General features: G+C 40.5%; 1 protein-coding gene across 1 annotated transcript; it reads left to right on the top strand.

Annotated features, from left to right (window-relative positions):
* The first annotated feature begins 512 nt into the window (after positions 1 to 512).
* Positions 513 to 12141, top strand: LOC309696432 (rho-related GTP-binding protein Rho6-like). The gene is made up of 5 exons (XM_082517673.1): positions 513 to 904; positions 1322 to 1409; positions 8728 to 8837; positions 8931 to 9065; positions 9193 to 12141. The coding sequence occupies exons 1-5, from the start codon at positions 785 to 787 to the stop codon at positions 9436 to 9438; spliced, it is 699 nt and encodes a 232-aa protein (XP_082373799.1). The 5' UTR covers positions 513 to 784; the 3' UTR covers positions 9439 to 12141.
* Positions 12142 to 17497: the final 5356 nt, after the last annotated feature.

Below are 17497 nucleotides of genomic sequence, written 5' to 3'. Positions count from 1 at the left end.
TTTGGGATATATAAAGTAAACCTTATCTTACAAAATGTGTCCCACATTTTGAGAGTCTGACAAGAAAAAACTGTGACTGTACTGTGACATTATTTATGCTCATCGTAGATACTTTTACACGAATTACACATAGATATTTGCCCATGAAATTATTTATGTCAATCCTGTTAACTGCATGGTTTGTTAATTTTCAAGTTCTGCTTATCTATTATTATTTTTATTTTTTTGGTCTAGCCAGGCAGGGAAGCATTTTACACTTTTTTGTATGTATTTTTTTTAACACAAAACAAAAAAAAAACGAAAAAAAATTATGCTCTCCTTTTTTAAAATTTTCACATTTTCCAAGCCATCCAGTGGTTTGGATCAAACCCTGATTGGTGGCCCATTCTGGCTCTCCGGACTTATGTTTAACATCCCTGGTCTACTGTGTCCTCTGTTGTCCCACATAAACAGTAAACAAAGTGTGCAAAATAAAAGCAGAAGAACATTCGTTTGTACTATTAAATAAAAGGATACTCGTGGTGAACAAGCTGCTCCTCCAACCCTATTAGAAGATGAGCTCTCGTGCACGGCCCTCCTCCTGCGGCTCGCGCACTGCGCAGCGCTCATTGGTTGGCGCGACAATATAAAGTTCCGCAGTGACTCCTTCACTGACTGCTGCTCAGCCTCACTCACTCACTGCAGGAGGACACCGTGTACGGTGCCCGGCGTCCGAGAGGATTTACCAAACTTTCCCGCATTTGCACTCGGGCTTCCTTTGAAGGTCTCCCTGTTTTATTCCAACATGAAGGAGCGAAGACTCACACAGCCGTTTGTAGGGAGGTGTAAGCTGGTGCTGGTTGGGGACGTCCAATGCGGTAAAACAGCGATGTTACAAGTCTTGGTGAAGGACTGCTATCCAGAGGTATGAGATTTCTGCACACGTCTCATGTGTCTGCAGTCGTTTTAGGATCAATACTGAGGAAAAATCCCTAAAAAATGTCTCATTATCATTCATTTATACGATGTTGTAGATTCTGTTCTGCATATTTTTTGGGGGGTATAATTGGTATAATTATAAATAGTGTGTAAGCTATAATAATGAGATTTTTTTTTAGCTCACACACACACATACATATATATAATGCTGCTTACATTTAAGCATCAAGTCATGAACTGATGTGTTGATTTTGTTTAAATGTAAAAAAAAAGAAGCAAAATTTAATCTAGAATAATATGTGAGAATATGTTGTAATTTCTTTTCTTACTGACTGATTAATTAAATCTACTTGTTTCTGTGTGTGTTTGTCTTTTTTAAATCTCTTTCTTTAATTGTTTCCAGACTTATGTCCCTACTGTGTTTGAGAACTACACAGCCTGTCTGGAGCTTGAAGACCAGCGTGTGGAGCTCAGCCTTTGGGACACATCAGGTGAGCTCCTCTTCTGTCTACCTTCAATTCAGTGTTATTTTAACTTTTGCGGCTTAGGTTGGGCAGTAAAGTAAGGTAATTTGGTTCACTGCTGGGATAAAGGGTCATTATTGGGAAACTCAGCCAGCCTGGAGTTGGTGAATCGAACCACGTCCCGTGTATTGTTTGGCTTACAGTTTTGTTGCTGTTTACTCAGTCTTCACATTCTGTCAATCCTGTTTTGATGCAGTTAAGCAGCTTTTCAGTGGTGTGAGATCTGCTGAGAGATCAGTGATCGGCAGGTCTGAGCCGCAAGCCTGCCTGGATTACTTTAAGAACATCTGGAGCCAAACATCCAGTTTTGAATCTGAAATCCTAATGAGCCAAATTTAGATTAAAAAGAGAGCCGGTTTGAAAAACTATGAAACTGTTATTACGAATAAATAATCCTGATGGCTGGTAGACACGTAAAATAAATCTGCTGGTTGTTGCTTTTTGATCCTTACATCCTTTTTTTGTGATTTCAACATTAAATCATTTATTATCTGTCATAAAAACTGAGAACAATACCAGCTAGCCTGGTGTGTTTCAATACCAGACCAAAACCTTCATATATGCAGTTTACAAAGATATTAGACTAATAAAAAATGTGGTGTTTACCATTCGTGTTCGAAAACGGCCTTAAGTAAATAATCAGTTTAGCAGCTGATTCAATTCCAGCACACTCAGCTGATCATTCAAGCCTGAATTTGCTGGCCTCTGGCCTCAACGTGGACAAAGTCAAGCTATCAATGTCACAAAAGAGTAAAGCAAAAGTAGATTTGATTATTTAGGTCTTAAATATAAAGCACACACCAGAATTTGCTGCTTCTAGTTTTTTTAATGTGATTTTTTTTTTTTAAGTTAAGATTTCTGGGCTTGTAGGTTGAACAAATCAAGGTCTTAGCAGATGTTGCCATAACCTCTGTGAAAAGAAAAGAAATCAGCAGATAACGTATCATGAAAACAATCGGTTGTTTCTTCTTTTGTTTTTTGTTTTTTAGTTCCAAATGTTTCGTGTGCTTTGTGCCTCTGGGTTAATGTGCTAACTTCAGCTGACCTTTGAATGTACATAGAAATTATGTAAATAGGATCAATAAGCAAAGCCATCCGGTGCACTACAGATTTATTTCATAACAGCACTGGCTGAGGTTTTGTGTTCAGAGGAAGTTGAGCGGTGCCAGTTGGCCTTCAGTGGGGTTGTTTAACAGGGGGGCGAGGGGGATGCCTCGTCCACGCAGGGGGTGGAAGTCCACACGAGTGTGGATGAGCGCGTGTTTGTGCGCGTCCCTTCTTTACTATGCGTGTAACCGTGTGTGTGCGGCGTACAGTCGCTGTGAACAGAAGGCACCAGTGAGGGATACTGAGAGTAAAGAGAAGCATGACCTCCTCACTGCCTTATGGTGTGTGCTGCTTTGAAAAAAGAGGTCTTATGTAACTGAAAGCAGCACTGAACTAATGTAGGTTTGTGTGTTTGTCTCCCACGAAGTGAAAACTTTCTGGACAGTCACCCTTTCCAGAGGAAACGTTGCATAAGACCGATTTACATTTAGAGCACAAACATAAACACGAGCTTCCCATCTCTCTTTGTTTTGCTTATTAATTCCGCTTTCCTGTTGTCTTTATTCAAACATGTAGAAGACGTTTTCTGATAATGGATTTCAATATTTTCACATTTAACCAAGCTAACTGTTCGGTAGAGAAATGAAGAGTGAGTGTTATAACTTCCTGAAGCACAAATTGGTTCCTCGAGATGTCTTAAGGTATTCGGTGTCCACAGAATTTGATATGTCTTATAAACTAATTATTATCATTTCAGATTTACTGACACTGCCTAAGGAGGAAAAAAAAGAGATTTTTACCCTATTTCTATGTGCATCTTAAGTTTCTTTGCATATGAAAGGCTGTTTTATTTCTGATTTATATTAAGGCAGTCTTATAGTCCTCTTGGTGTACAAAGATGAGTGCAGCTCCCACCATTTGCTTTTTTGTGTGAGAGTAGAGCGGACAGTTGCAACAGCTCCTGTTTGCTCAGCTAAAAGGGTTTTGTGTGCGTGTGTGTGTGTTTGGCTTGTCTTGTTTGTGTGTCCAGGCAGGGGGCTGCTAATGTGTGGGAGGTGGTAGGTGCTAGAAGTTGTGTCCTCTTTAGATATGTCTGCCTCCTCTTTCTCAAGCCTTACATCACCCTGGATAGTTATGTGACGGCCGCTTTGATTCCCTCTGAAAGATAGAGATTGTGTAAGTTGACTTACTTTGCAGCTTTAAGTCCAAAAATTTAGACGGGCTGAACCAACCAAGAGTTCGTTTGAACAGGGTTGCTTCTTGGCAGTAATATTGTTGTAAAACGTTTAGTTATTGACTGTAAAGCTCATCAAGATAACATGATTGTTTGTTTGTCCAGCTGGGGGACTAATAGAAAAATCTATCTTTGCTATAATTATGACCTCTTATATCAGCACAGAAGGCTTGAAGTTAACCTCGGAGGACAGGAGAAGGAAATTACATTTTAGTGTTAGTGTGTGCGGAGTGATTAGGTAGCAGAGGGAAGACAATAGAAAGCGGACGTCCTGTCAGTCTGTTTTTAGCACTTCCTGAGAATGATATAAAAAAAAGTTGCTTTTTTTGGAATTGTAAGCTAAATATGCTTCCTTAATGTCATAATTCACTAGGACAAACAAGGTGTTATACAATGCTCAGGAGGAGGTTTTTATATGTTAGGGCTTTAAGTTTGATAGAGGAAAAAGCCTTCAAATACATTTTAAAAATGTGCAATGATGTCAAGGTATCTGCAAGGGCTAAGAAATCAGAAGATCAACCTTTAATACTAAAGGTATTAAAGGTACTACTCTCCTTTAAGTGAGATTTAAGTGGACAACACAGCCTCTCAGTACAGTGATTGCTCCACAAAAGACTATAGTGAAGCAAATAATCATAATTAAATTGTGGGTACTATACAGCAGTGCTATAAAAGTTGATGTTATTTTGCAGCAGGTGTATGTAAATTCGTATTGTTTTTGCTGGTTTCCATCGAGCTGAGTATTTGAAACTGTGGATCGTGAAATACAGCGTAAAGTTTTGGAGTAATTGTTTAAAAATTTAAAATAAGCATTTGGACAACTAAAAGTGTTACATTAAGATGGATAACAGTTCCTTATGTAGCAGGTTGAATATAAGGCTTCAGCTAGCAGTAGTTTAGGTTGGGTTAGCAAAAACACTAGATGTAGCTGGGAGGCAGTTAGCTAAAAAAAGACAGCAACAATCCACCTAAAAGCATAACATAAATCTGTATATTATATCTTATTTGTCTATACAAATACCACTGTGTGAGAGTTGTTATGGTCTGTAGTCTGTGGACTCTGTGTTTCTGCTTAAGTTTATTAATATTCTGTGGTTTTGTTTATTTTGGGTTGTTTGTGATCATCTCTAGTGTTTTGTGTCCTCTGTGCTCTCCTTTTCCACGTTTCAAGTTTCTATGTTCTGTCACCCCAATCTGTGTTAAGTTTGCGTGTTTAGAGTGTTGTCGGTGTGTTTCCTGTTTTATTTTGAAGGTCAGTTTCTCTTGTCAGTGTTTCAAGTTTCGCTTCCCCTTGTCATGTTATGTCCAATTAATCCCAGCCGTGTCTCCCTTCTGTCTCACGGTCCCTGATTGCCCTGTGTGTATTTAAGCCCTGTGTTTTCTTGGGTGCGTTGCTGGTTCGTCTGTGTTCTTTTTCTGCTTCATTCTGTTATTTCTGCGTTTCATGGCGGCATTTGTTAGTTTCTCCCAGTATAGGTTTTTTAGGCTACATCTACACGTACCCGGGTATTTTTGAAAACGCAGATTTTTCTATGCGTTTGCACCTTTCGTCCACACGTAAACGGCGTTTTTTAAAAACTCCAGCCAGGGTGGATATTTTTGAAAACTCCGTTTTTGCATTTACGTGTGGACAAGAAAACGCAGCGTCAAAGGTGTGCGCCTTTTTTGACGTCACACTGTGCGCCACGTTATTGTTTCGGTGAAATGAATTTCTACAATACTGTTACTGTTAATTGTACTCTCTGCAGTGTTTAAATGCTTACATATACACACACAGTTACTGTTCCTCCACACATAGAATAGAATAGAATAGAATAGAATAGCCTTTATTGTCATTGTACAGAGTACAACGAAATTGGAGTGCCACTCCCTTGGTGCAAGTTTCAATAATAAATATAAATGTAAAATATAAAAAGTACAAAAAAAACAATCGTAAGTACTCAAACAATAGTATGTACAATATATACAGGATAGCAGCATTAATATAATGACAGTATGAATAGCAGCATAATATAATGACAGTGACGGTATGGAATAGGTTCAATTGTTTTTGTGCTTATTTACTACGGTGATAGCTCTGGGAAAGAAGCTATCCCTGAATCTGTTTGTCCTGGTTTTATGTGACCTGTACCGTCGGCCTGACGGTAATAGTTCAAACAGTTGGTTGCTGGGGTGAGAGTGGTCCTTGATGATATTGCCAGCTCTGCTGAGGTACCGAGAGTTTGCAGTGACCTCCAGGCTGGGCAGAGAGCAGCCAGTGATCTTCTGGGCTGTGTTGATGACCCTCTGCAGTACTTTCCTGTCTGCAGCTGAGCACCCTGCATACCATGTTGTTATGCCGTACGTTAGGATGCTCTCTATGGTGGCTCTGTAAAATGTCACCAGCAGCCTCTCCTCCAGGTTGTTCCTCCTGAGCACTCTCAGAAAGTGGAGACGCTGCTGGGCCTTTTTAACCACCGCTGTAGTACATACGACTAGGATCTGCTTCTATGCCCCATCTTTGTTTACTATTTCCCACCGAGGCTTCTAGACTTCTGATTGGCCAACATTTCTACACGGTTAGGAATATATCGCCACCTGTTGCTTTGGCATGTTCCTAGCAGCGTTTTCCTTCATTTCTGCGTTTATGTGTGGACGGGATTATTTTTTAAAACGAAAACAGAAAATCTCCATTTTCAAAAATACCCGTGTACGTGCGGACGTAGCCTTAGCTTCTGTTTTTGTTTGTTTCACTTACCGGTTTAATAAAGTTCACCTGCATCTGACGCTTGGGTCCTACTTTCAACCTCCCCTCGTCTGCCAATGCAGACGTGACAAGAGTAATGTGTTTGATGCTGTTGAATAATGTTTTGAACAACAAACATTGCAGAAAAATGAAGAAGACGCATATACATTTTTGCAGCTTTGATTATCAGTTGCAGTTCAGTGAGTGGCGATAACAACAGTTACTGCGCGTGACTGAAAAGCAGTCTGACAGTAGAGCCCACTGACATTGTAGATTGTTGAACCATGCTAGCTGCTTTCATCTCTTTTCATCCAGAATGGAGATTATTTGAATTCTTCACTACAAAGATAAAGAAAAGTGTTTTCCAAGAATGTTACATACCTTCCAACCACAACCTTCCAACTCTTGCACGAGAATTTATGTTTAGAATTAGAATTTAAAATTAGAATTTATGTTTTTTTTCATTAGGGAATAATAAAGTATTCTGGTTCTGATTGTGATATAGAGATATACTAATTTTACTAACAGGCCATTATTTTAGGTACACATGTTCAGCTGCTTGTTGCAAATATCTAATCAGCCAATCACACGACAGCAAGACGTCAAGATGGTCAAGACAAACTGCTGAAGTTCAAACTTAGCATCTGCTGCAGCTCACAGATGGCAGGGTCATAATTTGGCATCATGAAAGCATGGATTAATCCTGCCTATCATCTGCTGTTTAGTGTTTGTTGTTACGGTTTAGTGGATAATATTTTCTTTGCATACTTTGGGGTCATTAGTACCAAGTGAGCATTATTTAAAAGCCACAGCTTACCCAAGTATTATTGCTGACCATGTCCATCCCTTTATGACCACAGTGCACTCATGTCACAAAGCTTAGATCATCTCAAACTGCTTTCTTGAACATAAGAGTGACTTTACTGTACTCAAATGAGCTCCACAGCCACCAGTGTGTATGTCTTTATTAGAGAACAAATATGTAAAGAGTCTACCTGAACATTTAACCAGGGTTTCTATTTTATCATTCAAAACTCTGGTATGAAAAGTTTTCTATTGAATCATTGAAAGATAGTTGCACTGTCTGACTCACTGAGTTAGTGGACTTTTCTGGAAAATTTCCCATCAGTGGGAAGGCTCCAGGCTTTGTGAAACTCTCATGAGCTTGGCAGGGGTGTATGTGTCTGTTTGTGTTTGTACTGTGTTAATGTGAGTAGGATGACTGTGATGGAACATTATAATACTGTCAGCTGGCACACCGTAGAAAGAGCAGTCATATTTTTGTTTTTGCTGGCTAACAAAATTGAAAAAAAGCTTTCAGTTTTCAGAGATGTTGTTTCGTGCCGAGTGGCCGACTGTGGAGGGTTGAGTTCTTAGGACCGAAGAGCACGACACAAGAAGCAGGTTATAGAAATAAAAAAGTAAAAGCTTTACTTACAAAAATAGGTTCAAGGATGGAAAGTCCAGGCAGGCAGACAAAGCACACAGTCCAGGCAGTGATAAAGTCAAAGTACAGGCAAATTTAACCCCGTAACGACTAATGTGTCATATTTGCTACATGAGATTTTGTGTGTTTTTGAGACTTTTACATCATCATCAAAAAAAAAACTTCAACATTAAATCAACAGTAAATTCAACAATAAATAAAAATTGTGAGATGTAGCAAATATGATACAAATTAAAACTCATATGCTCAAATTAATATTTAATTAATCTAAACTATTGTCAGAAGGTTCAATAAACACTCATTTTTTAAAATTGCATTTTCTTGCCATTAATTCGTTGTTCAGGCTTTGAATGACTAAAAAGAAATCAGAATCAGAACCACAATGTTGCATAGATGTGACATAAACTGCCAGTCTGACATATAACTAGCAGAGGAATGGGTGTATACACTGTGTGGAAAAATTAGTAAAGGTGAGCAAAGCCCCTAAAACAAGCAAAACATTTATTAAAAATGAAAACTGTGGTGTATTAGAACACCATCTTATGCATGCTACCCATTCTTTGCACCTGTGGCAGCTGATCCATTGTGTGCGATGCCTTTTTAAGACAGTGGGGTGCACACATTTGTCAGAGTGAACATGTCCCAGGTGATGCAGCAGGCAGGAAAAGCAGTGCAGGCGGGAGTGACTGGTCTAAAGAGACAGCAGAATGGATCACGAGACGCAAAAACCAAACTAAATGAATGGAGAAGCTCGGAATCCTAAATCTCTAGCTTCCTAAATTGCATATTTAGAAAATTATGGTCTCATTTTGTCAATTCTCTGTCTCGTTAGGTTCTCCGTACTACGACAATGTCAGGCCTCTCTGCTACAGCGACTCAGATGCAGTCCTCTTATGCTTTGACATCAGCCGACCGGACACAGTAGACGGTGCACTCAAGAAGGTATGTATCCCTGCAGTTTGCCCTCATTGATCAGTTGTCTGCCATCCCTCATGTCTATTCTTGCCCAGTTAAACCTGTTTCCTTTATTTGCAGTGGAAAGCAGAAATCCAGGACTTCTGCCCCAGCACTCGGATCCTGCTAGTAGGCTGCAAGACGGACCTGCGCACAGACGTGTGCACCCGCATGGAGCTGTCCAATCAGAAACAGGCTCCAATCTCCCACGAACAGGTTTGTTCCTCATCAACTTTTTGCTCCTTAGTATCTGCTTAAGCTTCTGTCTCCATCCTGTCTACAAGCCCCTCCTTTGTCTTTGATTTCCTCCGACCCAGACTCATCTCTTCCTTCAATTTTATAGGGTTCATCATTAGCCAAGCAGCTTGGAGCCGAGGCTTACTTGGAGTGCTCAGCTTTCACATCAGAGAAGAGCATCCACAGTGTTTTCCGTACCGCGGCTCTGGCCTGCATGAACAAACTCCAACCCACCAATAAGCCCAGCCCAGTCCGGCGCCTCTCCAAGAGACTCCTACACCTGCCCAGCAAGACGGAACTCCTCTCCTCCACCTTCAGCAAGGACAAGTCCAAGAGCTGCTCCATCATGTGAATACTACTAAGATAAATGTGGCAAAAGGACAAACGAACGAGACTGTTGCTGGCTCAGCGGGGGTGCCTGGTGTGCAAGGGAAAGAGAGCAATTATGTGGATTTTTACAAAGCCTCTCTCTCTCTCCTTTGCAGCTTCCTCCTGCAAACTCCTGTCAACCGCTTCCAGAAAAATCACTTTCTATATTCAACTCCAGTGCTGAAGTTTTGATCATGACTTGCCACCAGCATCACAATATCTGCAGAGAGAGAGAATTATGTTTGATGTTCAATTAAACCATGTGCTAGCAGAGCATAACAGGCGCTTTAAGGTGCTGTGAATCGTCTTGAATAAGGTCACTACTGCCTCTTTACCAAAGGAAGGGTTTGTAACTATTACATCTGACTGCATTTAAAATTCTGAAGGCAGTGCCCTTTCCCATCCATCTTTGTTTGAATGTCTGTCTGAGGTCACCGTATGGGCTGAGTGACGAGATTAAATGTAAAATCTGACAGGAATTGGTATCAACAGAAATACGGTGCGGGGGATTGAAAATGGCAGGCCTTGGAGAAATTCCTCTCCCAGCTGACCCCTCTTGGTATATCGGTTGGAAATTAAAGCTGACAGTGGAGAAAAGGTGGGGAGAGAGAGGAGGGGTTTGGCGAGCAGAGCGCTCATTTGCAAAGGCAGCGGGAGGACAAACCGAGAGCTCGTCTGAAGGAGCACAATGTGACTCAGCACTCACATGATCTGCAAAACAGTCACGGGTTGGACGTGCTGTGCTTAAAAACAAATAAACAAACACGTGCATGTCTTTGTGGATTCTCTGCCATTACCCATCATCACCCACCACGGCAGTCTTTTGTTCAGTGTTACTAACCACAGGCCTTTATTATGGCACTGATGAATCATCTTACCCTGCTTAATGGATATCGGTTTTTATACATGTTCCAGCATAAAAATGAAGTTGTTCTTGCTGGGCCTTCATCGATTACACAAAGATGTCCTTTTACACAACACAAACTCGATAGATGTATTTTAGTGTACCAAAAGAAATCTTTCTTTTCAAATCCCTCTCCTGCTAGACGTTTAATGACAAGTAGTCCTGGGAGGCTTAGGAGCCATAAACGTGCTTATCAGGGTTCATGAACTCCAGGGGCTGATTTTAAGGGGTATGAAACTGATTAGCAATTTTACCAACAGAAAATTGCCTGATGGACAATGGACTGTTAAAAAAGGAAGACCAAAATTGGGTCATACTTTTCTCCTTCTTTACAAAAATCTTGACACAGGCCTACAATTTCAATAATGAAACCTCCATTATAATTTCTAAGCTGGAAAGGTGGCTAATGTTCATTCTCAATGGGCCCAAAATTGTATAAGTGTGTGGAACATTAGGATAACTCCCAAAAGAAGAAGCCTAAACCTTTTCCTTTTCTTATGACAGCAAATGAGTCTTCTCTTTTTTTTACATCCATGCTAGTGGTAGCTAATCAAGCCTTGCATTGATTAGCTACCAATCTTCAAGTATTAAGAGACACTTGAAGATTGCTTGTCTGGTGCTTCAACCATAAAACATTTTCCAGCTTCATGAACTTTCTGGTACAGTATCCGCTCTTTAACTCTTTAAATCTGCCTGCTTATAGAATAAAATGACCGGGTGTGCATCAGAAGTTAGTGAGGGTGATCTCTGCCTATGCAGCTATGCTCGGAAGAACCCAGAAACTGCTCTAAAGGTTGTCAAACCCTGGCTTTATTGATATATACTGAGGTGCTAAAAGTCATCATTAAGGGACAAGGGAGGTTGTCAAATGCCATTTTGATGGGGAAGTTAAGCAGTAGTTTGTCCCAAAAGCTGTTAACAGACTGATTTGTAATATGGAGAAGTTTCTCCAAGCTCAATTCTTAACTAAGTTTCCTTGAGAGAGGAACAGGCTGCTCCTGACTTTTTTCTTCCTCATTTCTTTTTTTATGCATTAGATATATTTGGATATATATATATATATATATATATACATTTTCATCCTAATCCGGCCTTTTCCCCCCCGGTGGATGCTTTGTTGTGGCTGTCACGGGTGTTTTTGTAGCTGATGATGTTGTTCTTGTATTCACCGGAGTCTTCTGGCATTAGCTGCTGTTGACAGCTCGGCTAATGGAGGACTTGATGATTTGTAGGTCTGCGCCGAGAAGCCCGGCAATGCGCGGATCACTGGAATTTAACGTGTTGCCTAGCAACAGTGTGAGCAGGGGCAGTTCCTGTTTCTCGGAGAGGAGGAGGGAGGGATCTCTCAGAGAAGGCGCCTGACCTTTTTATTTGTAGCATTTAGACAGAAGGAACAGCAAAGGTGATGGCTGCACATATCGGAGCAGCGGACTGTTGGGGATGTCCTGAGCCGTCACGTGTTGTCTAAAACTTGTCTTTGTAACACTACTGCAGTCATTTTTTTCACTCCTCAGTCCTGCCTGGAACATCATGTCACCCTTAAGTTGTATTTGTCTAATGTACAGCCATTATTTAAGTCTCTCTCTCTGTTTTTTTTTTTTTGTTTTTTTTTGTATATATCCTTTTAGAAATTCCCCAAAGAATATCAGTGAAGCAAAACTAAATGTTCATGTGAAGTTGCCAATTATTGCTTAAATTATTGACTTGAGTTCTGTACTTGTTAATGCCATACACTAACTTCTAAGTCTTTTACTTAATAAATATGTCTGAAGTTTATTTTAAGTCTGTGTTTCTGTGTTAAGCTTATTAAAGGTGAAACTTTGTTGGCTGTATTAAGTCAGTTTTCTTTATGCAACCTGATATCACAAATCTGTTGGTGCACTCTGACCTTGGACATTTCATCTCATTTAAATGAAAACTTCACAAAAGCTCTTTAACAGGAGCAAGAGCAGCTGAAGAGCTGAAGGATCCTTCTTGGACAGCCATATGTACTGACCAGTGATTATAAAGAAATCCACACCCACCCTGACTGACTCCCCGCTATATCTCTCTACTTTGGTCAAAGTACATCACACTGCACTTTTCAAGGTTTTGTTTAGCAGGAGCAAATGATTATTTGGGTACACTAATCAAATTCCAAGACTGATAGCTTGGCAGCACATTGTCTATTTTGTCTTAAAGATAACCTTTAATATCACTCACTCTTACTTTCTTGATCAAGGACACAATGGCCTACTTCACAGTCATCACAAAGAAATGCGGCATTACAAATAACACTATGCTTGAATGAAAAGCCTTACAAATAGTACCAATGGCAAGGCTGCATTTAAAAAGATTTGTGGACAAAAATGATCAAGTCTAAACAAGGCTCTGGACGTACTGATGAAACATGTGCACACGCTTAAAAACACACATGTCCAGTGCTGCAAGTACCACAATCGTGATAAAGAAAGGTGATTTAAGTGACAAGTATGTATGCAGAAAAGCATCTCTGATCGCACAGCACACAAAAACCTTGCAGAAGACCACACCATGTGTTGATCCTCTCAGCCAAAAATAGGAAACTGAGGACGCAATTGCCGTCTTGTTCACCAAACCAACACAACAGAAGACTGGAAAAATGTTGCTCACTCTATGGCAACATTCAGATCAGTCAGAATTTAAAATAAACAACATGGAAACGGGGAGGGTGGTTAATCTTTTTTTTTTATATACCTGAAATGTACCCGATTTTAAGATCGCTCCTAGGTGCACAGGTAACCATGTTAGCAAGTCTGTAGCACTTAATGCGAACCTAAAAAACAACTCTATATGCACTGATGACACTGGCTGTTGTAGAAAGCCACTAGAGGTCTTCTGTTCCCCAGCACAGGCCATGAATAATAAGCCTAAACACAGAGAACCACTCCTTGAGGTCAACTGGGTGGTGTGGGGGTTTTGTGATTATAGATTATATGTTTTCAAGCCTTAAAACAACAACAACAACTTGATAACACATGCAGTGTTTAAACCTAAAACAGCTCTTTACCTTCAGCACAACAGGAGTTTTAATGCGTTAACTGCATATTGAACTGGGGGATAGTGGGGAACTGGAAACACAGATAGGCTAAATAAACGTAAATAAACGACTGTCACGTTTTGTTTTGACCACAGTCTGTATTAACAAGCTAGCAAGAGAACATCTATTCAGTTAGCTGAAAAATCTTAAGCTTTGCCACTTTTTATTTAGTAATGAGTAAATGGTCTCTTAGGAAGCAAATAACCTTGAACCTATTTGCTAGCATGATGCTGTGGTGTTTCTGCTATAAGGTTAAACTTTTTTAAATGGAGTCATTTCTTAAATAAATTAGCCCCCTGCTATTTCAGTGGTTTCCATTTCTTTTGCCTTTCCTTGTTTACACAAACCATCCTCCGTGACCTCCACCTCTAAATTTGCTTTGTCTTTCGCCCGGCTGATATTGGCCCTTATCAGAATCTCCTTGGCTGCGTCCTGCTCTCCCACTGATGATAGGACATGGATGAAAGGTCTGAATGTTTGCAATGCCTGAGCTGTCACACACAGGATACAGCATTAACTTATCCAGTACAGTCAAGGCAATTGTGGGAATATTCTCTGCACCGGCAGCTTCAGATAAATTTCATCTCTTGGCTCCTCCAACATTGATTTTCTACAACAAGAAATGGAATAGCGGTCTGATCATCTTTTGGATAAACAGGGCTGCCAGCCAGCCTGTCTCCCTACGACACTCCCTTCTCTTATCTTTTCCTACAGTTTCTGTCTCTCTGTTTTTCTTCAGCACATTTATCAAAAAATTTGCCCATGTACATTACATGTCTCCGCAAATCAGATAACGGTCTGACAAAAGCGTACTCAGCCTGTCATCCATGGCAGGTTGCTCGAAGGCATGATTATTCTTTAAGATCACAGTCACGGCAGGCATGTGGTCTTTTGACAAATACTGCACCTTTGTGGATTGCGAAATGTAACTCCTGAGCTGGTTATACTGCAGACTGCCATTAAAATGATAATTGAACAAGTATGTGAATAGACCTACAGGGAATCTTGTGTATAACTTTGATCATACTTTCATGTCTGACTGTGAAATATGAAGCTAGACTAGAAATAAAGCCATATAAAAGCTATATAGTAACAGATATAAAGCATTTGTTGTAAACACATAGAAAGGACTTATAGTTGATTATCTGTTGAGTCGTGCTCAGTTGACACATAAAATATGAACGTTGTAGCTTGTATATTAATGTAAAATTTTTAGATATAATGGCGTAAATAATGTGAAATAACCCATGTGAGCAAAAACTTTACCATGAAGACATGTGGTGCAGCTGTACCTTAGTAGGCTTCCAGAAGGTGACCAATCAGAGAGAAATACGTTTTTATAGAACGGGATTTCAAGGGAAAGGATCACAGACTCTGTAGACTCTCAACAAAAGGCGACATAGTTTCCATAAACTGCAGTTCATCTAATGGCCACTTGAAACTGGCTCCAAGCTCGCTATAGTCTTATCTTACAATTTTGTGTTCAACGCTCTGCAAATGATAACTTTTGGCTCCAAAAACCCCCAAAATGATAGAAATCTAAATACTAAAACTGAAACTTTAAAATCCGATGACGAAGGTATGGTGGTTGTGTCCATCATTAATATAATACAGTCTACGCTTTAGATAAAAGATGAACTGAGAAGTTGTTTAAAGTAGAAAAACAAATATTTTCGGTAGGGCTCATGCAAAGCTACTCTAGTCCCAGGATATTGAAGTTTTAATTTCTTTTTACTTGGCAGTGGATAAAAGCAAAAAAAAAAAAAGCTGATTTATTGATCAAATTAACTCCATCTTCTATGCCAGCTTCTGAAAAACAATCCCTGCTTGGAAAACAGATTTGTGCAGCCCAGAAGAGGCACATGTGGCATTGACATATTTGATGTAAACTAATGAACAGTTCAGCAGCAAGTGATCTGTGCAGTCTAGACATTTGTCCCTTCCTCTCATGATGGATAGGAGCCTGCAGCACAGACGGTGAGACTGCCTAGGACCGGGATCGGGATCCAGAGGGAGGATGACTGAGGGAAGAGCGCTGCCATCTGAAACCCTCTTGAGGAGCTGGAGAAAATGGTCGCTTGTGCAGAGCGTCTCATTACTACACAAGCACATCATCTATCAGACATGGCAGTGCAGACCCACACGAAACACACACGTGTTGCAGGTTCACACACACACACAAACTATTGCATACATCTTGCACAGCAGCAGCAGAAAAGGAAGCTGAGGAGAGAATATGGGTTGGCAAAGCTATGCTGTCTGATTGCTGATGAGCTATCTGCACACTGACATGTAGGTTACGTTCTCTCTGTGCAGTGAGCTTTGCCACAGCTGCTCTGACGGTCTCGTAATTCCTGTCTCAGGATGGAAAATGGGGTTGCAGTCGAAGGCTCAGCTGGATGAGGAGCAGAGGAACGACTGTCCTACATGAGCGACCCTCTGTTTCAAACTAGCACACTGCTATATCTGCATAATCCATGAACTGTAAGCAATAGTTTGATACTTGGGAAGATGAAAACCACTTGCAGCAAAAGTTAACAAATCAACAGATCATAGGGATAAATAAGTCTTTGCCTACCACCTGGGTCTAGACACATATATTTGCCAGAACAGAAATGAACTTAAAACAAGTACTTAGTATCTTGGTTATCCTTTGTCAACCACAGTTTGTGAGCCTTCCAAATTCCCATCACATATATGTTTATATCTGTCATCTCTTCTCTGAATAAAAGAACAAACTAGCAGTCCTGGCACAGCTGCAAACATGAGAAAAATCAGAGCGGATTTTTTTCTGATTGTGCAGGACTTTGTAATGCTTCATGCAATCAGTCCATCTCTGTGTGTCTGATTTTTGAGTCCAGAGCTGTTCTGATGTGATGGCTTCACGCAGCTCTCGGCCTGTTTGTCAGTGAGCTTCTGGCTATTTAATGAGGCATACAAACATCACTAGACAGCACGCAGCACAGCCTCTGTAGCCTTAAACCCTGAGGATTCATTCTTTTTAATATTAACCACATTACGCTGTTTTAGCATTTACATGCAGTGCACAACAAACTGAAAATCAAATACAGCGCTCGATAAATATGGGATAGATGTCATTGGGGCACTATCAATTATACCCATATGGGGCAATTTTAAGTTCGTATGTGTATCTGTGGGCAAATTATCTGCAGCTTCGGGCAGCCATGCGTAATCATGCACATGTGAACTGGTGTATGAATGTGTGTCAGGGTGTGCTGTGTATACTAAGCAGTTTAGCGTGTCTGCTCTGCTTCCCAAGAGCAGAAAGGTGAGCGAGGTTCACACTGACAGCACTCAACTCATCTGCTGGAATGATAAGACTTATTGTGTCCCTGCTTGGGGTAAATAACCTCCCTGCTATGTCCTTTGCACTCCCCCTTTATATAACCCTTTCACTGATGCTGCTCACCTTCACCAGTTCTATCCCTCTTCCTGCATACATGCCCCGTTTGGCAGACCCTTAGGGCATGTCATGAGTGAATGCTCTTCTAGCACTTTAATTAGACAACTGCGTCTGGCATTGGGGAATATGGGGGGAAGGGAGCTGAGGCTGGGGCACATGAGGTGCCTGGGATGGGGGTTGACTTTAGTTAGGAGTTGGGAGAAATATACGAGATGATGTTTCATCCAATCATGTGACAGAAGCCTGTTTCCAGGGCTTCAAAAGTGATAATAATCACTGATCGGCAGAGCTATTTCAATGTCAGATCGTAAAACAATGGCCTGAACAGTGTCACTACTCTGGTATTGATTCCTTTCTCAATCAAAGCCTAACTTTAACCATCATCAATCATCAGCTGCTTGTGATTAGAACTGAGTAACAGTCAACGTTACACAATGCTGGTCGAAAGCAATTCACCTTCCTCACTTAAAGAATGATTAAGTGGTTGTAAAACACACATTTTTTAAAGACTTTTGGTCATAGAAATATCCAAAAAGGGTAATTGTTTTCCAGTTACTGTAATTCTTCACATTCTCATCGTCTCTGCCCTTCATCTGTTTCTTGTGCAGGCATTTATTCATCTCATGTCACGTCTCTTCATCTCTTCATCTTCCCAC

The sequence above is a fragment of the Aulonocara stuartgranti genome (genome assembly GCF_965226115.1).
Source record: "Aulonocara stuartgranti genome assembly, chromosome: 20".
Classification (NCBI taxonomy): Eukaryota; Metazoa; Chordata; class Actinopteri; order Cichliformes; family Cichlidae; genus Aulonocara; species Aulonocara stuartgranti.
This window is presented reverse-complemented; position numbering and strand designations above follow the sequence as displayed.